The 26,765-nt window shown below is 45.0% G+C and overlaps 1 protein-coding gene across 6 annotated transcripts in view; it reads right to left on the reverse strand.

Annotated features, from left to right (window-relative positions):
• The window catches only part of LOC147021948 (ankyrin repeat and fibronectin type-III domain-containing protein 1-like), a 443,484-nt gene that overhangs the window by 84,796 nt on the left and 331,923 nt on the right, over positions 1-26,765 (reverse strand). For all 6 annotated transcript variants that reach the window (XM_085892412.1, XM_085892411.1, XM_085892413.1 and 3 more), the window contains 3 exons: positions 25,988-26,085; positions 24,045-24,135; positions 1,514-1,621 (listed from right to left, as the gene is read on the reverse strand). In XM_085892412.1, coding sequence (XP_085748538.1) covers positions 1,514-1,621; positions 24,045-24,135; positions 25,988-26,085 — 297 coding nt within the window. The remainder of the gene's footprint in view (positions 1-1,513; positions 1,622-24,044; positions 24,136-25,987; positions 26,086-26,765) is intronic.

Consider the following 26,765-nt stretch of genomic DNA (forward strand, 5'->3'; position numbering starts at 1 on the left):
CTCTTCTGCTCTTATACATATGTGAAATCCCATTTTCCTTTTTACCATTGCCTAGTATGATATTCAAATAACTGACCAAATACACCACTGGAGTATCAGGTGGAACCCAAATAGACAAAGTTGGAGTCACCAAGAGGAACCTGGACAGCATTCGGGTTTTCACTGCAACTCCTATAACCTCAAATCCATCCAGGCGCAGCCAAGTGAACCTTATAAAAACTACTTTTAAGTTTCACCTGTTCATACACAAAGAAAAGAAAGAAAGAAAGAAGAGATGGAGGACAAGAAGAAACCACACACACAACAGAAAACAAACAAACACACAAACAAACCAACACACACGCTCACTCATTAATCTTCTTATATAAAGCTGAGTTCATGTCTTTGAGTCATCAGCTCCACCCATTAGCCAGGCCACGCCTTTACCAACCCGCCGCCCAGAAATCGCCGCCATCTTTTTTGCTTCACATAGCTCTGTGGGTCCATAGCTGCCTCTGATGTAAATTTCAACACTGAACAATGCGTCTTCTATCATTAAATAAAGGCACCATTTTGAGGAAACAAAGGTACATTTTGATGACAACTCAAATGAGGTAGCATATTTTGTTCGCAGCGATCGTGGCAGCGGTCTAATATACACAGCCCAATAGAGATACGTTAATTCTCACAATGCAGAAGAAAAAAAAATAGGTCTTTCATTCAAAAAAAAACTTTTGGTTTTAACCAAAGCAAGAAATTACTTTGAAGTACAAATTGTGAAACTCAAACTTATATCAGAGCATTGCTGCTAAAACACATTGACTATTACTTTATCTAATCTTTGGAGTCATTTATATTCCATATTATTGAAAATAATGTATATTTCTCGGTCTTTTTCATAAAGATCATGTATATTTTTCGTTCTTCTTTTCTCGGTCTCGGTCTTGGTCTAAAATCATGAATATTTCTTGGATAACTTATCGATGTTGTTTTTATCACAATTATGGTTTGCGAGAGGTGACAAATGCGGTAGGAGAATAAACTTCTGCGTGGTTTGCTTTTGCATACAGATGAAAATTTCTCAACAAAAACAATGGAAGAAAAAAAGGTAAAACTCGAATGGCACTGGGTAGAGCGCATACCTCTGCCAGACTTAACAGTTTACATTTTGTATCCCACTGATAGGCTGGATCTGAATCCATTCCTGAACCAAAATTGAATGGACTTGTTCTTTTCACCTTACAACTTCATCCACCAAGTTTTATAATACATAACCCATCCATAACTGTTTGAGATATCGTGCGATATAACGGTTTTAGCCTTATCACTTAAACTGCCGCAATGCCAAAATGCCCAAAGTGAGCCTTTTTAAATTCAACAATCATAATGTTGTTTTGTCACAGAGGCAGCATGGCAGGATGTGGCTAAAGAATAATCAGTGACTTTCATGTAATCTCTGCCACAGTGAAATGTATTGACACATTGGATGGTATGAGACTGAATAATGGGGAGTGGTTAAAGTAGGTTGTCCTACCTTGACCACGCCACTGCTTTTGTGCATTCTTCAGCTGTAGAAGTAGTGTGTCAAAAGCTTCCTCCTGGCCACCAGGCCTCAGCATACACCCTTCACTTTGCCACCAACCTGTGGAAAAATCATGTATTGCAGATGTTCAATCTCCCCCAATTAAGACAGAAGTGAATGCATAGAATTCTCAATTATACATGTAAATTGTTATGCTCATGACTAAATAGGAGGCAAATAAACATGGTCACCAAGTTGTAAATACCTATAATTATAAATGAATGCTTAAGAAATTAAAATTTCATTTAATGTTATCTGATCTGATGCCAAATTGTAAGCTCAACATTTCTGGATCTCTATGGAATGCTGGAGGCAGTTAGAGCCAAGTATGCCAAATAAGCAAAAATACTCATTGAAGTAAAATGAAAAATGAAAAATTTGGCTGCTGTGCTGTTTGCTTTCTTGTGAAGGCTAATGCGTGATTTTAGACGTCCACATTGCAAATGGGAGCGCACAGATTTGATCTCACCCATTGAGTTAGTTTTGTCTTATTTGGGGGTTTCTATTTACCAATCAGTGAATCATTGCATTTAATGAGTGGCTTAAAATAATAATCTATATCAGCGATTATATACCTCGATAACAAGGTGTTTATACATTTTGAATGTAATAAATCATGACATTATGAAGAGAATTCCATTATGATCCAGGTTGTGCCCTTGAGTAACTTTTTGTGTCATTTTATGAACTTTACTAAACAATATATCAAGTTTTGGGGAAGTACATCAGATACCATATTATTCTTCTAATTTTAGGGGATTGCTAAATGTTTTGTTGGGTTTGAAGGTAAGTATCGAGCAGAACAATTAAGAAAGATGTCTGACACTCAGTCAGTTTTATTAAAATGCTCATGGGACAAATAGCAAGAGAACAGAAGAATATAAGTTATATAAAAATGCCAACATTTGTACAAATTAACATTTTAATTTATTAATTTTTACAAATTATGCAAACAAAATGTGAGGTTAATAAAAATAGTTATGCAAAATTACTCTTTTACAAGATTCAGAGCTGCCATGACAGTGCAAGTCAAATGAATAACATTATGAACTCAGAAAACAAGCTGTATGTATGATTGAAATGTTTTTTTTATAGGAGTGAATGAAAGCATATAAAAGTGCAAGTTGAAATAGTAGTGCTTGTGTTGAGGCAGCTGGAAAGAGGCAATGAGGCATGTATATGGCGAAAGAGATGCAAGATAGCAAAAAAGCCTTGAACATGAAAGGACAAGCAACCTCAAACCAAAATGGACAGCATACATTTGAATATATATTTAATAAACAGGAATAAATTCCTGTGTAGGGTTACTGTGACAAAATTCAAACTTAACCCAGGACTCAAACTAAAGGACCTTAATACTTACACATTGACATCCCACTGAGCTATTGAGTCTTTCAATCTTCAGAACATTCTCACACTAATACTGCAAGCTTTATAATGGCCGATGTCTTACGTGCCTGCGAGGCAGAGTGTGTGTGTGTGTGTGTGTGTGTGTGTGTGTGTGTGTGTGTGTGTGTGTGTGTGTGTGTGTGTGTGTGTGTGTGTGTGTGTGTGTGTGTGTGTGTGTGTGTGTTATTTATCGGTATATATATATATATATATATATATATATATATATATATATATATATATATATATATATATATATATATATATATATATATATATATGTTGTTGTTCGTCTTTCGGCTGCTCCCGTTAGGGGTCGCCACAGCGGATCATCCGTTATGATCCGCACACTGATTTGACAGAGGTTTTACGCCGGATGCCCTTCCTGACACAACCCTGGTCGCCTCTTATGACACAGGGATAAGGATTGTGTTTCGCCATGATTCCGGGCTGCCCTAAACCCTCTCATAGCGCGGCCCAGTGCAGAACTCCCGTCCTCAAGCGATCCTCCAACCCAAGCCTCCGAGTAGCCGGATTACAGGCGCACGCCACTACGCCCGGTATATATATATTGTTGTGGTTGACGAAATTCGCAAACCACCATTCAGGTCCCGTAGGTGAGATATCTCTGTAAGTATATGTGTAGTTAGGCCCAAACCCGTTGTTTAGAGGGAATAAATGTCATTCATTCGGGCTGCGACCCTTCAGGATAGCCGTTTTTCTTTTACTATCTTTATTTTGGACCAGCCGCCATTACTACCACCACAACCACCACCAACCACGTCTCAACAGCCATCACACAACAACCACCAGCCGCGGCGCCACTTCGCAACAACAGCCACGACCCTTACCGTCACATCTCGCTCTTGCAACCATCGCATCACCGGCATTCCCGCGCCGCTTGTGGGCGCCGATCCTGGACTCGTGCAGGGCGCGCACCGAGCAGCGGGTGCAAAAACACCAGCCTTTCCGAGAAATCGGATCAAGAATCATTCACGCCCACTTTTCCTCTGTCCAATGGGGAGCCAGCTAGAGGTGATGGGTCGAAGGTGAAGGAGCGAAGCCCCGGGGGCTATAAAGGGCCGCGTTCGCTCGCCGAAAAGGCAGTTGAGTTGGAAAGAGTTGAGAGTTTCTGAGAAGAGGAAAGCAGTTGGACGGAGTTGGAGGCAGTTGAGTTGGGAAGAGTTGGCAGTTTAGTTGGAAAGAGTTGAGAGTTTCTGAGAAGAGGAAAGCAGTTGGACGCAGTTGGACGGAGTTGAGAAGAGTGGGAGAGTTGGAGAGTTGTGGCGGCGGCGAAGGCAGTCGAGAGGGCGCTCGTGTCAGAGTCGGGGAGCTGCGGAGAGGGGAGGCCGGTAACGCGACCGAGGTCGCGGTGGAGTCGCTCGTCGCGGGACCCAAGCCAGCGAGATATCCTCATTCCCCCGAGCATCAACAACCCCCTCCTGTTTCCCCCCCCCCACGCAACGATAGTGTGAGAAGGGGGCCCCGTTCCCACCCCATTCCAGGCAGTGCCAGCGAGGCCCGCGGAGTCGGGGCGCCACTGCCATTTTGCGGCTCATCACCAGACGGGTAGGCTCGACGCGGTCTCAGCCCCAGGCCCGTCTGCCCCCCTCATCGTTGAGGGTGGTCCCTTTTTCTTTTGCTTTGAGTATATGTGTTGTCGGCGCCGTCTGTGAAGTAAAACTGTATAAGTGTTGCCGTGTGCTCGGTAGTCGGTCGTAGATCTGCATTGTTACATTTGCTTTTTGTGCAGAATTGTTGTGTTTCTTCTTTTTTTACATTTGCTTTTGGTGTATAATTGTATATGTGTGCTTTCCGTGTGCCGCGGAATAAATGTGCTTTATGTTGAACTATTTCTCCCGTTTCGCTTCGTCATTGAATCTCCATCTTACTTCACGTAAAGGGTTGGTCGTGGGCTAAATACGCCCGATAATTAATCGAACCGTCGAGGTTGACGATAACACCGCTCGGTTATCCCGATAGTACGGAACGGGTCGCTTAAAGTGGCCCGTGTCCGAAGTCGACCTGCGGCGAGGTGCGATCGCCCGGTCTACCCTCCGTGTGGGTACTTAGGTAGGTCGAGTTTGGCGAACAACCCTATCCCACGCGGGGGGGCCGATTGGCACGATCGTGGTGAGGCCGAAAGGCCCACCCGTGACTAGTTCCCGGCGTTAGTCCGAGAGGGTCACGACGGGATTGTCCGTCCGGTGGGCGATGTGCCGCGATTCGAGTTACGTGGCCGCTCGCACGCCGGCGGGCGCGAATCAGCAACACTGTTGTCAGGAGTGGGACACAAACCCATCCCCCTCCTCGCGACACTGGTGTCGGAGAACGGGACAACGGGCTCTCCTGTCTCCAGCTAAATTCACGGGAATCGGTCCAGGGGTGAGAGGAGCGACCCCCGATTCCCTCCAAATTACGAGCGATTCAAATTAACCTTTTACGAGAAATAAGATGGCGTCTCAAGGCGAGCGGGAGCCGGGGGTATTAGAAATGGATTTAGAATGTGTAGAATCCATGGTCCAGGATGAAATCCCCGTGCAGGAAATGTTGGTTGTGCAGGAACACGAACTCGCCCAACTGAACCCAGAGCCCGAAATAGGTGCGGCGGCGGCCGCGGTGTATGACACCTCCCCTCCCCCCCTCCGCCAAAACCTCCCGATTCTTGCCGAATCGGCTCACCCAAGCGCACCCGACATGGCCCAGCTATTCGCCATGCTGGCAAAGATGAATGTGGATGCGTATGAAATGAAAAACGAAATAAAAAGCATGAACAAGAAAATGAACGAAATGGAAACAAACATGAAGGAAGAAATGAAAGAGCTGCGGGGTGAGATGCAGAGCATGGGCCGAAGCCTGCAGGCGGGCATGAAGGCAGTAACCGGGGAGCTCAAAATGGCGACTCCACGTGTGGGAGCGAACGAGCTGGGAGGGTGTGCAACGGCTGTCAGGCCCGCGGTGGAGGCGGGTGACAAAGTAATTCGGGGGACGTGTTGGGCGAGGGTCGTGACGGAAAAAGTGACGGTAACCGAGAGGGAAAAACTAGTTGAGGTGACGGAGACGTGCACGAGGGAGATAACAAGGGAAGAGACGGAAATAATAGTTGAGACAAGGGAGGTAAAGGGTGAAGAGGTGACTGAGTTGGCAGAGACACGGGAGATGGGAACGATAGAGGGAAGACTACACGATGAAGACGGGGATAGAGACGCACACACACACACGGAGGTAGTGGAGGATAATGGGGGTGAGCTCGCGGACTGGGTGGAGACCCAGTGCGAGCAGCGGGATGGCCTCCTCCAGGAACGAGGGGAGGGAGTATGCCCCCTTGAGGCGAGTCACGACCAGGTGGGTTCGGTCGTGCTTTGCGAGGTTGAGGGGACGGGTGCTGTGGACAGGTGCACGGAGAGCTTGGGGGGTATAGAGGCCCCGGAGACACTTGTGGGGACACGAATCCCCAGTGTGGTTGTCCCGGTGTGTGTGGTGTCGAGGTGTGTGTTCACGAGTGTGGCGAAATGCGTGCTGCAACGCACGCATAGCGCGGGTGCAAGCGCGTGTGTGAGTGAGACACCGCGGGCGGGTTCCCCCGCGTGTGTGAGTGAGACACCGCGGGCGAGTGCCCCCGCGTGTGTGAGTGAGGCACGATGTGTGAGTGAGACACCGCGGGCGAGTGCCCCCACGTGTGTGAGTGGTGTAGTGGCAAGTGTGCCAAAGGGCGTGCTTCCCAGCATGCCGTGTGTGGATGAGGCACCGTGTGTGTGTCGCCGTGTGTGTGAGTGAAACGGCCAATATGAGTGAGGCACCGCGGGCGAGTGCCCCCGCGTGTGTGAGTGGTATGGTTTGTGTGAGGGAAATGGCACGAGTGAGTGAAAGGCCGCAAGTGAGTGGAGCCACGTGTGCGAGGGAGGTGGCATGCGTGAGTGAAACGGCCAGTATGAATGGAGCACCACGTGTGAGTGGTATGGGTAGTGTGAGGGAAATGGCATGCGTGAGTGAAACGGCCAGTATGAATGGAGCACCACGTGTGAGTGGTATGGGTAGTGTGAGGAAAATGGCATGCGTAAGTGAGCGGCCGAGTGTGAGAGAGACAGCGTGTGCAAGGTCGCTGTGTGTAAGGGAGATGTCGGTCGGCATGTGTGAACATGCAGCCGCGTCTCCCGGAGTGAGTTTAATGGTGAGGTGTGTTATCGTTGTGACACGCGGGAGTGCGTGTGTTGAATGGAGATGACGACGGCGACAGAGGGACAAAAGCCGGGTAGCGGCTGTAGCTGTTTCGGGGACCGTGCCGGGTTCACCCAGCAGCAAGCGCGAGGTCCATGCTGTGCAACGCACGAGGCCCCCACGTGCTCGCTTGCGAGAGTGAAGTCCCGGTCCGGAAACGAGCGCGGTGAATGTTGCCGATCCCGCGACGGACAAAGTTTAGGCAGGTAAACGAATTTGGACCGGACGGGTTCTCCACGCGATCGTGTGTGTTAGACTCCAACGGGCAAAGCACATGTGTTCGCGTGGGGAACCCCTCGAGACGTGGGGCTTGTGTTTTTTTTTATGCGCACGGTGACGTCATGGCTGCACGCGGGGTTGGAATCCGGCAGGAGGGGTATCCCTGCCGGATGGTACCGTCCAAGGAGGGACGAGGTACACGTGCAGCTGCATGACGTCACGGGCAGGTGCAAAGTGCGCGAGCTGTGAGTTACCGCGCTGGTGCTGCGCAATTAGAAAAAAAAAAAAAGAACAGCAATCCTCACTTTCGGGTGCACAGGATTCCTGGGCAAGGGGTGGAAGACCCCCTTGACCAGGGCACAGGATGGAAACTAGTTAGGGGGAAGGGTTAGCATAGCTAGACCGGCTCCATGGGGCAGGGGTAAGTCCTCATGGGGCTCGTGGAATGGATTAGTTAGAGGGATTGTAGCCAGATGTAGGTTGGGTAAATAATTTTTGGGACATTTGAGAACAGTGACAGACTTGTGAATGTGTAGAGGGGACGTAGTTTCGCTACGTAGTGTTAAAAGGAACGTGCTGTAGTTTAAGGGACGACGTGGGAGCACGAGTTAGTTAGGGGATGCAGATAGAAGGATGGCAGAGTTCAGCGGTGAGTGTGTTGAAGAGTTGGTGAGTGAAGTGGAAGCATGTGCTTGGTGAGTGAGTGAGGCCAGCGGGTCTGTGTGAATGGAGCAAATGGGGACTGCATGGTGCGATGAGTGATTGGGGGGAGGAGTGACTCCCGCCCAAGGGACCCGGGGTCAGTGTAGAGTGAGTTAGGGGGTTAGTTAAATTGAAAAATGGAGGTCGTTTTGTTGTTGGTGTGAATGTAGGCTCGAAACCCATTTGGAGGGGTGCAGGAGCCCTGTTGACGGGCTGGGAGCGTGGCTGCGAAAGGTGAGTATCGCTGAGTGGGTACCCCGGGCACCAGGCTAGTCAGCCGTGGTAGGCCAAGGGCCCATGGGGGGCCGGGATAGCGTAGTGGGCACGGGTGCGCCTGCTTGGTGCGAGGGCCCGGGGCGCCATTAGCCACGTGGGCAGTGTTGTGGGCACGGGTGACCTTCGGAAAGGGGCCCGGGAAGCCAGCCTGCCACGTGTGCGTTTCAGGGGAGGTGCCATGGGGGGCACTCCCCGGTGTTTAGGGAGCTGGTAGGCTCGGAGGCAGTGTAGTGCCCGGGGGTGCCATAGCGGGAGATTCGGCAGAGGGTCGTGCCTGCCAAAGGGAGCCACGCGTCCCAGCCATGAGACCGTGTGAGGGCACGGAGAGAAAATTGGGGGGCGAGGCCCGAAATTGAAAGGACACCAACACAGGCGACGGGAATCTGGGTTGTTAGAACCAATAGTTTAAGCGAGAGGCGCTTGTTGGAAGCCCCGGGGTAGTTTAACAGGTTAATGGTTAGGGTAGATTAGGAAGTGTACCCCTCCGCACCATCCATCCCCTCGCTCTCGTTGTGGGCCGCTGGACCCACTTTGGGTTAGATCGCTGAAGTCTGGGGAGGCCATTCTGAGGCTTGAGTTGGGCCTCGGCACAGGACGCGAGCTCTCCCTTATTCCCCTCCGGGAAGGAAACGTAGGGGTTGGGAGTAGGCTAGGTGACAGGATAGGTTAGCCGAACAAGGACAGTACAGGGGGTTAGCGGACGATTTATAGTGGGGAAGTAAAAATAAAAAAAAAATAAGTTGGGGCTAAATTGGGGTTTGACAAATTAAGGGAGTGGGTATAGACAGTGACAGGCAAAGGCGATAGGTTGGGAGGGAGACCGTAGAGTAGGTCCGAGCCCGCCTTCCGAGTGGCCAGCACCACCGCACTCCCTCCACCAACCTCCACTGAACGGCGAAGGCTGGCCAGCTTCATCGGCAGCTGTTGCTTTGCTGCAAGGCCTGTGCCGGCTGGATCGTCTGCAGCTGCTGTGCTGCAAGGCCTGTGCCGGCCAGATCGTCTGCAGCTGTTTTCTGCAAGGCCTGTGCCGGCCAGTTCATCTGCCGGCTGTGTTTGCTTGCAGCGGCCTTGTTCTGCAGGCTGTGGTTGCCTGATCACCTTTGCCATGCCATGCCCACTGCCCCTGTTCACCAGCCCCCGTTCAAGTTTGCTTTGCCCCCCCCCTGCTCATTTCCATGTGCGCCAGGATCAGAAAGCAACAGTTTGCAAGCTGCGAGAACTGCCCTGTAGGCAGCTACAACACGGGCCTGCAGTGGCGGCCCGTGCACCGTGTTTGCGTCCATCCATTCATTGTGTTCACTGCGTGTGCCACTTGAGCTGGCACGGAGACTGCGTTTGTGCAGCCCATGCACCGTTGTGGTTCACTGCGTTCAGTTCAAAAGGGAAGGCCTTGGACTGCGTGTGAGCAGCCGGCCACGTTCCCTGTCACCTGCATTGTTTGAGCCAGAGACTGCATGCGAGCAGCCTGGCTCCCTGCTAACTGCTTTCTTTTTGCAGAGTTCATTGATCCTGGGCCATGGTTTAGTGTAAAATTTGTAAGTTAAGGTTAAGATGTACTGTACATATGAGTGCGCCCCCGGCATGTCTGTCTTAGCGCCGGCAATTTTATTTAAGTCGTCCGTGTGAGTGGGTTTGTTTCGGTAGTTACTCAGCCCTCAGGTTATTTATTTTGGGGACACGAATACCATGAATGTCGCACTCAGGGATCCGTAGGTAAAATGTACTCGGGGAAAACTACACATGATGGCACACGAAAATTTGACGACTCGGGACGAGTCTGTAAAAAGGGGAGGGGGTAGTGTTGTGGTTGACGAAATTCGCAAACCACCATTCAGGTCCCGTAGGTGAGATATCTCTGTAAGTATATGTGTAGTTAGGCCCAAACCCGTTGTTTAGAGGGAATAAATGTCATTCATTCGGGCTGCGACCCTTCAGGATAGCCGTTTTTCTTTTACTATCTTTATTTTGGACCAGCCGCCATTACTACCACCACAACCACCACCAACCACTTCTCAACAGCCATCACACAACAACCACCAGCCGCGGCGCCGCTTCGCAACAACAGCCACGACCCTTACCGTCACATCTCGCTCTTGCAACCATCGCATCACCGCCATTCCCGCGCTGCTTGTGGGCGCCGATCCTGGACTCGTGCAGGGCGCGCACCGAGCAGCGGGTGCAAAAACACCAGCCTTTCCGAGAAATCGGATCAAGAATCATTCACGCCCACTTTTCCTCTGTCCAATGGGGAGCCAGCTAGAGGTGATGGGTCGATGGTGAAGGAGCGAAGCCCCGGGGGCTATAAAGGGCCGCGTTCGCTCGCCGAAAAGGCAGTTGAGTTGGAAAGAGTTGAGAGTTTCTGAGAAGAAGAAAGCAGTTGGACGGAGTTGGAGGCAGTTGAGTTGGGAAGAGTTGGCAGTTGAGTTGGAAAGAGTTGAGAGTTTCTGAGAAGAGGAAAGCAGTTGGACGCAGTTGGACGGAGTTGAGAAGAGTGGGAGAGTGGGAGAGTTGGAGAGTTGGAGAGTTGTGGCGGCGGCGAAGGCAGTCGAGAGGGCGCTCGTGTCAGAGTCGGGGAGCTGCGGAGAGGGGAGGCCGGTAACGCGACCGAGGTAGCGGTGGAGTCGCTCGTCGCGGGACCCAAGCCAGCGAGATATCCTCATTCCCCCGAGCATCAACAACCCCCTCCTGTTTCCCCCCCCCCCGCGCTGAGATAGTGTGAAAAGGGGGCCCCGTTCCCACCCCATTCCAGGCAGTGCCAGCGAGGCCCGCGGAGTCGGGGCGCCACCGCCATTTTGCGGCTCATCACCAGACGGGTAGGCTCGACGCGGTCTCGGCCCCAGGCCCGTCTGCCCCCCTCATCGTTGAGGGTAGTCCCTTTTTCTTTTGCTTTGAGTATATGTGTTGTCGGCGCCGTCTGTGAAGTAAAACTGTATAAGTGTTGCCGTGTGCTCGGTAGTCGGTAGTAGATCTGCATTGTTACATTTGCTTTTTGTGCAGAATTGTTGTGTTTCTTCTTTTTTTACATTTGCTTTTGGTGTATAATTGTATATGTGTGCTTTCCGTGTGCCGCGGAATAAATGTGCTTTATGTTGAACTATTTCTCCCGTTTCGCTTCGTCATTGAATCTCCATCTTACTTCACGTAAAGGGTTGGTCGTGGGCTAAATACGCCCGATAATTAATCGAACGGTCGAGGTTGACGATAACACCGCTCGGTTATCCCGATAGTACGGAACGGGTCGCTTAAAGTGGCCCGTGTCCGAAGTCGACCTGCGGCGAGGTGCGATCGCCCGGTCTACCCTCCGTGTGGGTACTTAGTTAGGTCGAGTTTGGCGAACAACCCTATCCCACGCGGGGGGCCGATTGGCACGATCGTGGTGAGGCCGAAAGCCCCACCCGTGACTAGTTCCCGGCGTTAGTCCGAGAGGGTCACGGCGGGATTGTCCGTCCGGTGGGCGACGTGCCGCGATTCGAGTTACGTGGCCGCTCGCACGCCGGCGGGCGCGAATCCGCAACAATATATATATATATATATATATATATATATATATATATATATATATATATATATATGTGTATAAGTATATATATATATATATATATATATATATATATATATATATATATATATATATATATATATATATATATATATATATGTACACGTGTGTCTATATGTATATGCACGCATGCACGTTTTGTGCGCACGTTTTGTTTTTCATTACTGTATACCTACTTTTGCAGCCCCCTGTATATGTATTTATATATATATATATATATATATATATATATATATATATATATATATATATATATATATATATATATATATATATATATATATATATATATATATATACACACACACATATATATTTCGACTTTTGAAAAGTGCAAAGGAAAAAAGGAACTGTAACACAATGTATAAAAAAAAATTATTGAAAAATTACCATGTCGATATATAATGAAATGTGGAGAAATCTCCCCTCCCAATATTCACAATTTTCTTCGACCACATTTACTTTTCATGGTGTAATTGAAACCGCAAAAGGATTTCTGATTCAAATTGGAAGCCTTGAATCGAGATAACTGAAGTCAGAAATTCTGCACTGCCTGTCTTGTCCAAGAGACAATTTTGTGTCTCATGCCAAAACGTTTGAGGATGGTTTCTGAACCAGAATTTTCCACTGATTAAGAAAACTGATTTCTTAATTTCCGCAGGTGTTGATTTTTTTATTTTGGTGAAGAACGCCATTTTGTGCTTTTTTTCACCAAAAAAGTCAAAAAATTGTTTTTAATTCAGAATGATCTAAACATCACCACGACACGTGTGTGTAGGGTATTAGAATAAAGCCCATCTCTTTGTTGACATGGATAAACATTAAAAAGACATTAGGAATAGTACATTATGGCTATTGGAGACAATTTTGTCTATAATTTGAGAAAAGACCTACGATTTGCACAATGCATGACATGAATCACCCAACAGGTGTCATATTATCACCATTAACTATGTTTTATTATCCACAAGGAGTGTCATTCTTGAATAACTATTCAAATTGGTTGGATTGTGCAAGCATGAAGACTCAACACAGGAGATAACTTATCACCGTATTGTGCGTGACAACAGCAATTTTGGGAAGATCACCAGGGGCATAAAGGAGACACTCAATCCTTTTGAGGAGAAAACTCAAAATGAAAATCTCTACTGCTTGTCCACTGTGAAGGGACAGCAACATCAGATGAGGTAAAGACTGAGCTTCTACACTGTGTTGAAACCTGAAAGACATATGCCCAGAAGTTCACGAAAGAATGTCTTGCAGATAAATTCAAGCTCACTCTGAAGGACAAGAAAATCAAAGGGTTGCAGGGAACATGAGACCTCTTTGGACGGCTACGATGTGTTGCGTTGACCAGTGATTGGTTTACAGTTATCCTCTTATGCCTGTGCCCTTGACGAGCACATGTAGATGTGTCAATCAACAAAACTCATAAGTGAAATTCATGCATAAATTGGAGGAAATTTTGAAAAGTGGAAAACCACAAAGTTGAGATGCATATGCAGTTGATCTAATGTTTCTTATACATACCCTTGTGAACTTACCCGCAACATTTGGAGGAATCGCAAAAGTTGTACTGAACAGGTTGTTGGACTTCTGAAAGAGTAGACTTTGTATGTGCCAATAAATCAAAGATATTGAGTGGGACATGAGAGGATCAGCATGTACAGATATTGACTTCATCATCTCTAGCCCTGACCAAAAGTTTGGGGTGGATTAACAGGGGTAGAAAAAAAATCGAGGATTTGGATGGGGGACGATAAGAGGTGGTGGTGAACGGCTGTTTTGAAGGCCTGGAGGGAAGAATGAAATTGAACAGAGTGAGGGAGTTTATTCCAAAGGTGGGAAAAAAGAGGAATGAAAGTGAAGGTGAGCAGTGATTTGTGATTTCAGTAGTTTTACCAGAAGGGGGTTGTTGGCTGTCCTTGAGTGCCCTGTGGAAAATGGTGGGGACAAATCGAAGACAGAGCAGGGGGGGGGGGGCGATACCGGAGAGGAGACGGTAGAAGACAGAAAGCCTACCAACCTGCCTGTGGTGAGAGAGTGAGAGGCCCAAAGACTCAGCCTCATCGCGAGAGATGCCAAGGATCCGAAATGCCTTGCTTTCCACAGTGTGAAGCCGAGAAAGGTGGGAGGCAGGAGCACCAGCCCAGAGGGGAGAGCAGTACTCCATCAGGCTGTGGCAAAAGCTTTGTAAGTGGTCAGGAGCTCAGGTGGGCCGAGGAAGGACTTTGCACGATGGAGGATGCCCAGTTGGCAACTGGCTTTGGAGCCCAGTTTGGAAATATGGCTTTCCCAGGAAAGATCATGCCAGACAGTGAGACCCAGAAGCTTGAATGAAAGGACTTCTTCCAGAGGATTGTTGAGAAAGTAGATGGGGGGAGGGGTTCCAAACGGTCCTTTAGGAGAGACAAAGCGAGAGTGTGAGATTTGTCAGAATTGAAAGACATGTTCCACGTGTAGGACCAGTTTGTGATTTTACCCAGATCTGCAGAGAGTGAAAAAGCTGCTGCTTGCCGGTCTGAGGGATGACAGATGGTACTGCAGAGGGTGGAGTCATCAGCAAAGAGATAAAGAGGATTTTCCAGAGCGTCGAAGAGATCATTGATGAAAACCATAAAAAGAACAGGGCCCAGAACGCTGTCTTGAGGAACTCCAGCCTGAACAGGAAGAGGGGATGAAAGAACTCCATTTAGGGCCACACATTGACTGCGACAGAAGAAAAAGTCTGCGAGCCATAAGTGGAGATGGCTTTGGATGCCATAGGAAGAGAATTTGGTGAGCAGGGCCAGACCGTGTCAAAAGCAAGCGCTATGTCTAGGGATATGGCTCTGATTTCATGTCCGGCATTGAGGACCTCCATCCATTGTTGGGAGAGCAGAAGCAGCATATCCAGGGTAGAGTGACCTGGTCTGAAACCAAATTGATGATCGGAAATCAAGCCATTGGAGAAGAGGAAGGATTTAATGTCTGAAGCGATGATGGATTCCACAACCTTGCTGATGATTGGGAGAAGGCTGATTGGTGTGTAGTTGCAGGGATCTGTTTTTGCACCTTTTTTATGCAGGGGGGTAATGTTTGCTGATTTCCAAGCAGATGGCAGATGACCTTGAGCAAATGAGAGGGTGAATAAAACAGACAGAGGGTGAGCAAGAGCAGAAGAGCAGGTTTTTAGGACACGTGGGCTGATGCCGTCTGGACCGGTTGCAGAAGCTGAGTCGAGGTTTGACAGCAAGCTCTCCACCTTGTCAGAAGAAAAGGACACAGAGTCCAGGGACAGTTGGGTGTGACTGGGTAAGGTGGGTACAGAAAGTGATGGGTTTCGGACACAAGATTTAGATGCAAACACTGAGTTTAGGCATTCAGCCTTTGTGTTTCTTTGGGAACATGAGAGGCTAATAAGTCACCAAATAAATTCTTCCATTCATATTTGTCAGCAAAAACACATCGGAAATTGTTCATATTTTGTGAACATTAACCTCTCTAAACACAATGAATATATATATATATATATATATATATATATATATATATATATATATATATATATATATATATATATATCTTCTTCTTCTTTCGGCTGCTCCTGTTAGGGGTCGCCACAGCGGATCATCTGTATGATCCGCATGGTGATTTGGCACATGTTTTACGCCGGATGCCCTTCCTGACGCAACCCTGGTCACCTCTTACGACACAGTGATATGGTACACCTATTTTTACCGGGGTATACACCGGCCCAGTATACTGGTACTCATTTCGCCGACCTCGGAAGGATGACAGGCTGAGTCAACCCCCTGGTGTATTAATTCAGTGGCCCAACGGGGCTTGAACTCAGGACCTTTTGGATCCCAAGCCGCTGCCCTAACCACTGCGCCAACACCAGGCTCATATATATATATATATATATATATATATATATATATATATATATATATATATATATATATATATATATATATATATATATATATATATATATATATACACATATATATATATATATACATATATATATATATATATACACATATATATATATACATATATATACACACACACACACACACACACACACACACACACACACACACACACACACACACACACACACACACACACACACACACACACACACACACACACACACTGGGGAGAACAAGTATTTGATACACTGCCGATTTTGCAGGTTTTCCCACTTACAAAGCACGTAGTGGTCTGTAATTTTTATCATAGGTACACTTCAACTGTGAAAGACGGAATCGAAAACAAAAATCCTGAAAATCACATTGTATGATTTTAAAATAATTAATTTGCATTTTATTGCATGAAATAAGTATTAGTTCACCGACCAACCAGTAAGAATTCCGGCTTTCACAGACCTGTTAGTTTTGTCTTCAAGAAGCCCTCCCATTCTCCACTCATTACCTGTAATAACTGCACCTGTTTGAACTCGTTATCTGCATAAAAGACAGCTGTCCACACTCAATCAATCAGACTCCAACCTCTCCACAATGGGCAAGACCAGAGAGCTGTCTAAGGACATCAGGGACAAAATTGTAAACTTGCACAAGGCTGAGATGGGCTACAGGACAATAGGTAAGCAGCTTGGTGAGAAGGCAACAACTGTTGGCGCAATTATTAGAAAATGGAAGATGTTCAAGATAAGTCAATCTCCCTCGGTCTGGGGCTCCATGCAAGATCTCACCTCGTGGAGCCTCAATGATCATGAGAAAGGTGAGGGATCAGCCCAGAACTACATGGCAGGACCTGGTCAATAACCTGAAGAGAGCTGGGACCACAGTATCAAAGAAAACCATAAGTAACACACTACGCCGTCATGGATTAAAATCCTGCAGTGCCTGCAAGTTCCCTCTGCTCAAGCCAGCGCATGTCCAGGCCCATCTGAAGTTTGCCAATGACCATCTGGATGATCCAGAGGAGGAATGGGAGAAGGTCATGTGGTCTGATGAGACCAAAATAGAGCTTTTTGGTTTAAACTCCACTCGCCATGTTTGGAGGAAGAAGAAGGATGAGTACAACCCCAAGAACACCATCCCAACTGTGAAGCATGGAGGTGGAAACATCATTCTTTGGGGATTCTTTTCTGCAAAGGGGACAGGACGACTGCACCGAATTGAGGGGAGGATGGATGGGGCCATGTATCGCGAGATCTTGGCCAACAACCTCCTTCCCTCAACAAGAGCATTGAAGATGGGGCGTGGCTGGGTCTTCCAGCATGACAATGACCCAAAACACACAGCCAGGGCAACTAAGGAGGGGCTCCGTAAGAAGCATCTCAAGGTCCTGGAGTGGCCTAGCCAGTCTCCAGACCTGAACCCAATAGAAAATCTTTGAGGGAGCTGAAAGTCTGTGTTGCCCTGCGACAGCCCCGAAACCTGAAGAATCTGGAGAAGATCTGTATGGAGGAGTGGGCCAAAATCCCTGCTGCAGTCTGTGCAAACCTGGTGAAGAACTACAGGAAATGTCTGATCTCTGTAATTGCAAACAAAGGTTTCTGTACCAAATATTAAGTTCTGTTTTTCTGATGTATCAAATACTTATTTCATGCAATAAAATGCAAATTAATTATTTAAAAATCATACAATGTGATTTTCAGGATTTTTGTTTTAGGTTCCGTCTTTCACAGTTGAAGTGTACCTATGATAAAAATTACAGACCTCTACGTGCCTTGTAAGTGGGAAAACCTGCAAAATCGGCAGTGTATCAAATACTTGTTCTCCCCACTGTATGTATATGTGTATATCTATATATATATATATATATATATATATATATATATATATATATATATATATATATATATATATATATATATATATATATATATATATATATATATATATATATATATATATATATATATATATATATATATATATATATATAAACGAGCAGGATACCCACTGAACAAGGACAAACTTATCCATTATAGGGAGTCGAGAAAAGAAAGTAATAATAATGTTACATTTACTGAATGCTCAATACAAATGTTTGTAAGCACTTTATTTATGAACTAGCCAGATAACCCGGTTCCACTGGGCTGTTCTAATGGAATTAGTTCCCAATAGAATGTGGAATATTTAGGGAGTTTGCCAGGAATGTCCTCTGAGAGCATAATGGCAGGGACCCGCAGAAATTCTGGAAATGTAAAATGTAACTTCAAGTCATCAACCCAGTTTTTTCTTCTTCAAGTCCTCAACCCCAAGTCCTTCAAGTCCCCTCCCCACCCAAGTCCTCAAACCCCCTCTCCCACTCCCAACCCCAACTCTCTGTCCTCTCTTCCCCCTTTCTTCAAGTCCTCAACCCTCCCCCTCCCCCAACCCTAAGTCATCAACCCATCTACCCCAAAGTCCCAAACCCCTTTCCCAACCCTGTTCCTTTTCTGCCCCCCCACTCCAGCTCTCTGTCCTCCACTCCCCCTTTATTCTTCAAGTACTCAACTCCATCCCCCCCCCCCCTTCCCAACTGGAGGCTCACAACTCCCCCTTTCTTCTTCAACTCTCCCAAACCCAAATTCACATAACAGTCAGTTACTGTTAAGACTGCTCACGTTTCTCGGTGAAGTAAATCAAAGAAAAGGAAATTATTCGTTGGACTGAATTGACTGAATAATTGTGGTTATATTATTGTTTACTTCGGTAGGTGTGGAAACCAACGACACTGAGCCTATTCACCACCAATGTGCACAACAAAAATGCACACAACTTGTAATTGTGTGAATATCGATATTTGTAAACCTCCGCATGCACTGTCTGGCACCAAGATCTCTAAAATGAGGGAACATCCAGCATTATATATGCTGTGGTTACGTCATTAACCCATTCAGACATAATCATGCAACTTGAATTTATATATCGACAAGCGTGGATCGGCTTGTTATGCTCACCTCTCCAAATGCCGTACCAGAGATTGATGTCACAGATTTGCCGTCTTGTCATGATTTCCACCAATCATAATGCAATCATTTATTTTGTACAAATTAATTTGTAATATTGGTGATATTGTATTTATTTGTAATACTAGTACGTGCCCGTAAAAAAAAAATAATAATAATAATAATAAATAAATATTCAAACCGAGAGCAAGAAACAACAACCACACAGGCCGTTTCTTCACTCTCGCGTGCCCGTACGTGCATGGCCCGGAAGTTCGCATATTATTCGCAGTTACGATTATTCGCAATTTACTTTTAATGCCCAAATATTCAATTAGCGCCAACGTATTTTGCCTTTTCGCAATGTCATCGCAAGGAAAAACAAAAAGAGAAGAGAAGAGAGAAAAAAATTACTTCCTGGTTACCAGCTCACTCTGATGTTACCGAAATTTATGCACCGTCTAATATGAAAACGATCATAACTTGGGGCAATGTGTTTATCTATAAATGCGCATAAGAAATCGAGAAATTATTAGAATACACAAAGTCATCACTATCCGGAAGCCCGTACGTTGTAACCCGTAATGGGGAACGAGGCTGAGCTTCCCTTCCCCATCGGCCACGCCCACGCAACAACGTGTCTTGTCATTGGTTTGGTAAATAAATGGCCATAACTTGGGAAGCAATTGTCCGATTAATATCAAACCTTGAAAAGGCACATCCTCAGGTCCCCAGCAATATAGCTGGCAAGTTTCAATTAGGTCGGACCAGTGATTGTCGAGAAACAGCGGTCACACACACACACACACACACACACACACACACACACACACACACACACACACACACACACACACACACACACACACACACACACACACACACACATTGCTGGAATTATAGATAGATAAATATGTCCAAGTGGCCGAGAACTCTAAATGATCAAGGGTCAAAGCAGTCTAATCTGTCTGAAGGGGATCAGGGTCTAAGGTTTTCAGGTATAAGGTGTCTAAAGGGCCTTAGACCCTTTACAGACACCTTAGACACTTTAGACCTGTAGACCTTTACAAACTTTAGACCCCTTTAAACACACACCACACGAACATCAAAAGAGTCATCTTGCAATATACAGACTACACTTTTTTGGCAAGTAATGTGCAAACTCTATCCACCCAGAAGGTGGGTACTCTGTGAGTTACAACATAAAATTGTACATCATCAGCATACATCATATATTTGAACACCTTGATGAGCATTGATGATGTTGCTCAGAGTGCCAGTGTACAGGAGAAAATCAAGAGGTGCAATAACAGATCGCTGTGGTGCAATCGGGGCCAAGGAAATGATTCAGAAAGGACACCATTGACAATGATCACTTACTTATAATACTGTACTCCAGGCAGGAGACAAGATACTCCAAGGTCACTCACCAACACCATAGTTCCAATGAAAGTGTTGTATCATAATGGTGTGATCTCTTGTGTCAAATGCTGCTGAATATTCTAACAAGACTAGCACAGCTTCAACACCTTTATCAACAGCCAGCAAGAGATCGTCGGAACACTCAGCAACTCTGTTTCTGTCAAATGCTACTGGTGACAGGCAGATTGTGTCTTGAGGAACAGACTATTACCTTGAAGATAAGTTCCTCGTTGAGCCACCACAATCCTTTGTAATATTTTGGCATTGAACGACTGGTTGGCAATGGGCCTGTCGTGCTTAAGGTCATTACAGTCCAATTGTGATTTCTTCAAGAAAGGCAACGCATACGATGTTTTGCATACATCAGGGACAATACCAGACTTCAGGGAAAGACTCACAAGTTGGATAATGAGCGGAATGAGCTCTTTTATCAGCCATGTGGGAACTGGGTCCAATTGGCATGATTTCTATACACTTTCTTGATCACCTTCTGTACTCCATCTTTGGAGACAGGTAAAAGTCAGTGAAATTGCTATTACAAGATGGTGGGAGATCGACACAGCTCTGTGTATGATAATAACTATCAAAAATGGTTGCAATTTTGTGAATCTCCTCTTAAAGTAACTTTCCAAAATCATTCACCGACTCCTTGTCAGAATCATAATCTGTCAAATTTGGCTGGACATTGGACAGGAACGATTCTACACAAACTGGATAAGGTATTTTGTGTCACATTGTGCTATTTTAGTTTTTCGATATTGGGACTTTGATTTCGTTACTTTGACTTTGTCATTGTAAAACTTACACTGTTCTTTTTAACGTCATCTATCGATGTTTACACCTGAATTTTACATTCTACGAGTGTACATTAAACAATCCATTTTTTTTTCGCTTTGCTTCTGAAACCTCTTCTGTACACCATGGAACGTTTGGTCTGAATGAGACAACTGTTGACTTGTCTAGAGCAAGTTTATCCAACAGCTCTTGTTGTACATTGTTATTATATATCGCCAAATCTGAAGCATTTGTGGCTGTCGACAACATAACAGAATATTGCCCTTGAAGCGATTCAAATCGATGTCATGCAGCTTCCAGCATGTAACCCGTTCATTAGATGGTGCAGGATGGGTGACGTTAAGGGGACTCAGAACTGCTTTGTGTTCTGATGGTAGCCCATGTATGAAGTCTATGCCAAACACTGTAGATCGATCTTTTGGGTGATCAGAAGATCAAGCCTATGCCCGGCCTGATGAATAGATTCTCTGACATGTTGATGAAGACTGGCTATGTCCTACATGTCGACAATGGTCAAAGCTTCTTTATCGGTTTCATCGTCAACATGGTTGTTAAAATCCCCAATCAGAACTGGATGATTTTTAACAACTGACACCTTCCAACACAGGAGAAAAATCTTGTACAAACAGACAAAGTGAATTTGTTCATCGTCAACAGGGGGTGGCCTGAAGATGCCATGAATCCTGAAAACGAGAGATGGCAAAATGCGCACTGTCAGATTTATTAATTGGTTGATAGATGGCTGCAAATTTGATGTTGTCATTGATAAATTTGAACAGATAAGTGATGAGTAATGCAAGCCACCACCATCATGAGGCTGATGATATTCATGTAAAACTTAGTGGTTTGGCATGGTTGATTTGATATCAGCATTGAAGTGGTTATCGCTAGAATTATCCCTGAGCCATGATTCAGTTACGATGAGGACAGTCTAATAATTACCATGAATCAGGTCACAAATCACACTACCTTTGTTGTTCAGAGACTGAGCATTTCAATATCCGATGTGAACTTGCAAATAAATCGAAAATTTAGATTTGACTTCTGGGTGTTCACATACAGTAATCCTTGTGTTAGATGAAATAGGTTTACGTTCACCTTTCGTTGTGCCTTTCTGTTCTAGCAAAGAATCAAAAAACCACTGTGACTAAATTGGGAATATTAAACTTACCCCTCAGTCTACCTCCCCGATATCCATGCCTTGTTGTGATTGTGATGTTCCAGTTGTTCGACAGAAGCCGTTCATCACAAACGAAAGGACTGCAATGACCAGCCCAGATTACATCGTTTCTGATGTTCTTAAAAGCTCATCATGTCAATAGGTATGGCAAAAGATCATACAAACAGGCCCGGTGTTAACAATACAAAAGCTCTGCAAACACTCTCAAAGCAACGACGTGAATGCCATGAGGCAAACTGCACACTTTTGTAATTCAAGGTGAAAAAATATTAACTTATACTGAAAATAGACATCAAAACACAGACAGAATGTGCTCAGGAAAATTCTCTTTATCTCTTTGTTGACGACTAAACCATCTGCTGTGACATCCCCCATCCTTCAGGTAGGCAGGCAGCAGCCTCTTACCTCTCTTCAGATCTTGATAGACTCACAAGCTGATCAAACACTTGGAATATGTCTTTCAATCTTGACATATATATCTATATCTCTATCTCTATCTCTATCTCTATCTCTATCTCTATCTCTATCTCTATCTCTATCTCTATCTCTATCTCTATCTCTATCTCTCTCTCTCTCTCTCTCTCTCTCTCTCTCTCTCTCTCTCTCTCTCTCTCTCTCTCTCTCTCTCTCTCAGGACTAAGGCAAATCCTCTTATTGACTTTCTTAACGATCCTCTTGAAGAATCTCTTCATGTCTCTAATACCCACAGATCTCCTCATGTCTCTGTTACACACTGTTTTTTAACCTTCCCTCTCCCATCCCTCTTGTCTCCTGCTCCCCTTGTTGTAGGTTTCTGTGTGTTAGCTTTCATACGAGCCTCGACAGTGAATACAAAAAAAAAAGTTCAGTCATTCAAACTCCTGTGTCTCACTAACAGCTGCGATCCACAACTGCTTGCATGTGGTCAGCGAGCTAGTATGCCATACAGAATACCCCAAATTGTCAATGCAGGAAAACACATAATCGGGGATAGTGTGAATAATCTTGACGAAATCCAGATTCAAGGTATGAAATCAACTTCGGGTTTAATGAGATGTAAAAATGTTATGGTTCTGTTGGACAACGTTGTCAAACTGTTCTTAAGACTACATGGAACACGTTATTAAAGTCGGATATTTGGAGATGCTATATTAAAGTTATTTGGTGTGTGGACTCACTAACCAATTGACACACACACACACACACACACACACACACACACACACACACACACACACACACACACACACACACCAATACTCTCTCCCATCCTTTGGGAATGGGTGAGGCAAACTATGTATCACAATAAAGCAGCAGATTGCAACTTCAACTAATTTACCAATACGTAATTTCTGTGGAGGAAGAGCCTTGTCATGCTCATGGTTAGCCAAAAAGCATACATGTCACATGCAGTATGTTTTTCACAGAAGACAAGACATGGTTTCCTCCACATAAATCATGCATTGCCAAATTCGTTGAAATTAGATCTGCTGCTTTAAAAAAAAAAAAAATTCACATAAGGACGTTAAGTGATAAATTTGATAATCACCACATCATGTAATTCTCAGCTTTAGAAATTTGAGTTTCGTTTAACTTTGCTGAGTCTCAATCAGAAGCTGAATTGCATTTTCCTTGTATACTCCATTACCCCTAATAATAATCTTCTCAAAATGGTATACTTACATTCATCTATAAAATGCTTGCACAGAATGAAATCAATTCCCAAGTTTTTGCCCAATAACATGGAAAGGCTGAGATGGAAAAGGCAATCGAGACTGAAGATGGAGATGTAGCTGAGGTGAGCATGAGAGGTGTTGGTGTGTGGCAGAAGCCGGTACTTTACACCCACTTGAGGGGATCGCGGAGCATGGTGCAGAAGCTTGTGGGAGTCCCCAGCCCTTCATGTTGTAGGCGCTCACTCTGACGAAGTATGCAGTGCCCTGTGGGACCAGGGAGTTCTGTGAAGCTCACCTGATAATTGATCCCAGTGGATTTCTGGATGGGAAACCATCAGGATTCCTAAACATTATGAATCTCCCCCTAGCCATACCCTTTATTTCATGCACCAAATTAATTTTTTTTACGATTATTGCTTAAAGAACCTGACGTATAGTGTCAGAAACCTTATAAAACAGCTTTAATCAAAGGCCCCTTGGCTCCCTGTGAAGTGTGCCATCGTACTCAGCATTACTATGGGGACAGAAAATAAACAATGCTGTTATTAAATGCACAAATAAAAATTAACTTCACAAAAATATTACATCCTACATGGTATATGTGCTTTTGCGAATGGAGAAATTGTACAAGAAACAAGCATTGGATAAAACAAATCAACCACACTATAACTCCATGAATACCATATCAACTCAAAATATAATAACATTCTGATGAAGACATTTTTTGATTGATTGTTTTTCTTTTAAATACGAGGAATCAAAGTGTCTGCTGGTAATCAGTGCAGCTTATGTTTTGTTTTGTTTTCTGAACCATCCTTGGAATTTCACGACAGATGTTATAATTGTTAAAAGCCATGTCAAAAAGAATACATAGCGCCCATTATTTATGCGGTGGAGATTGAAACAACCATCAGCATGCTGTGAAAACATCAGAAAACTATCAAGGAAAATCATGCTGTGCCAAGGAAATGAAATTATTGTGATATACTACTGTCTGAATGCAAGGCTCCCTTGGTGTGTGCAGACAAGTTATGATACTAACAACATAGTGCTGTAGTATCATCTGTGTAATGGTGCAATGAGAAAAAACAACAAGGACGAAGGCCCGCGCAGGATTGCCGAAGGTAGGCGCTGCAGGAACGAGCTAGGCCCAGGCCTCACAATATTTTTCTCGAGTCCTCTCAACTATGTAAATGCCACTAAAGCACATTAGCACATGTGAAAGGCACAACAGTTTATGCGTCCAATCAGCTCGCTGAAATTACCGATCGTGTCTCGGACACTGGGGCCAGGCTGTGGTAAAAGCAACAGTAAGGCTATGTGTTCCCTTCCCAAACAACTTAGAGCGCCTCAGGCTATTATTGACTGCAAGCTCCCCGGGCAGCAGGAGAGGTCAGACTGAGCGAGTGATGTAAACACAGCTCCCCTGTATTTTGCTTAACCTCTGACCAGTTGTTAGTGAGACACGACGCGAGTGCTTACAAGCTTGCCTTGACTGCGGCCTGTTCGAAATAGCGGAGCTTTAAAATACGTTAATACTCCCTTCACGTAAGCATGACACTGCCAGGTAGATTGGTTGTGAAACCAAATTATTTGGCCTCGATTCAAGGGCTATGCTCTGTGAATACAGCGATTCCCTAAATGGCATTAATCGTGCACTTATGGTCAAGTCATTAGGCCTCATTGGTGAAAGAAAAAAGCCGAAAAAGTGAGAAAAGGAAGAAAACTGCGGCTTTATGTAGGTATGGGTGTAAACAAGTCATCGGAATGTCAGGTTTGTTTTCATGTGAGAAGCCTCTGTAATTGCCGGCGACTGAGGCTCTATCCTAAAATTCCATCTATCGATATTTTCAGCACTAATAAATCCCACCGTGCCGAGACAGTGGTGTGCTGTGTATCGGACGCTGAGCCTGTTTATGTTGTACAGTCAAGCCATTTTTCACAGAAAGTCTGGGACAAAAGGCCCTTTGAAATGGCTCCTAATTTCTGCATCCACGCGTCTGGTCATGGCTCAGTACAGAGGCGGCTCGAGGAGGGGCACCAGAAGGACAAGTTGGCGGGTTTGCCAAGGTCGTGATAGGAGACGTGGGCCGTGGCCATCGTGGGCTAATCTTACCGGAGTGAGGCCTTGAATAGAGAAGCTCTTAACTCTGCAGTCATCCAAAATGGCTTCACCGGTAAGGGGCTTGAAAGACTTATAGCAACTCCACTGCACTACACAGGAGAAACATACAGCAATCAATACAGAAACAAAAGCAATACTTCATCATTGCACTTGTGATAGCTCTTTTGTAGAATGCGCAATTGGCGAGATCACTTGAACATGAGGTTAAGAACTCGAACGTGAGTTCCAAGTGATGTATTTTGTTAAAAATAATGAAATGCCTTGATGTTTCAGGGATGTGTTTCAGTGACCTACAGAGCTGCATGAGCACAGGCAAGGCAAACAAGCAAAGTAAACATTCTGTATAACACGATTATTTGCTTCGACTCTCAAATCGATTTATTAAATGTGGCAATGAAGGATGGCAAAAATGTTTTTGCGACAATGCATGATGTCATTAAAGGTGCACTGTGACGATTTTTTTAGTACATGAAGAAGTCCAAAAAAATCCAGATTTAGTGATGATGTCACACGTGAAACCAAAACTGAAAATAGATTGAAGCAGCAAGCCAGGAGCATCATGGTATTTTGTAAGTTTAAAATATTCTCATGTTACGTATTTCACTCTGCATAAATACAATGTTTCTTATGAAATCACTCGTTCACTTTGTTTCGTTTCTTGTGCAGTGTTAAAAACAAATTCATAGCATATTAATTTAAAAGTTATTGTCACACAATTATTTCACTTTACAATATAATAATAATAATAATAACAAATAATACTAATAAT

Source organism: Eptatretus burgeri, chromosome 8, assembly GCF_056783735.1.
Source record: "Eptatretus burgeri isolate ZD-2024b chromosome 8, Ebu_testis_v1, whole genome shotgun sequence".
Taxonomy (NCBI): Eukaryota; Metazoa; Chordata; class Myxini; order Myxiniformes; family Myxinidae; genus Eptatretus; species Eptatretus burgeri.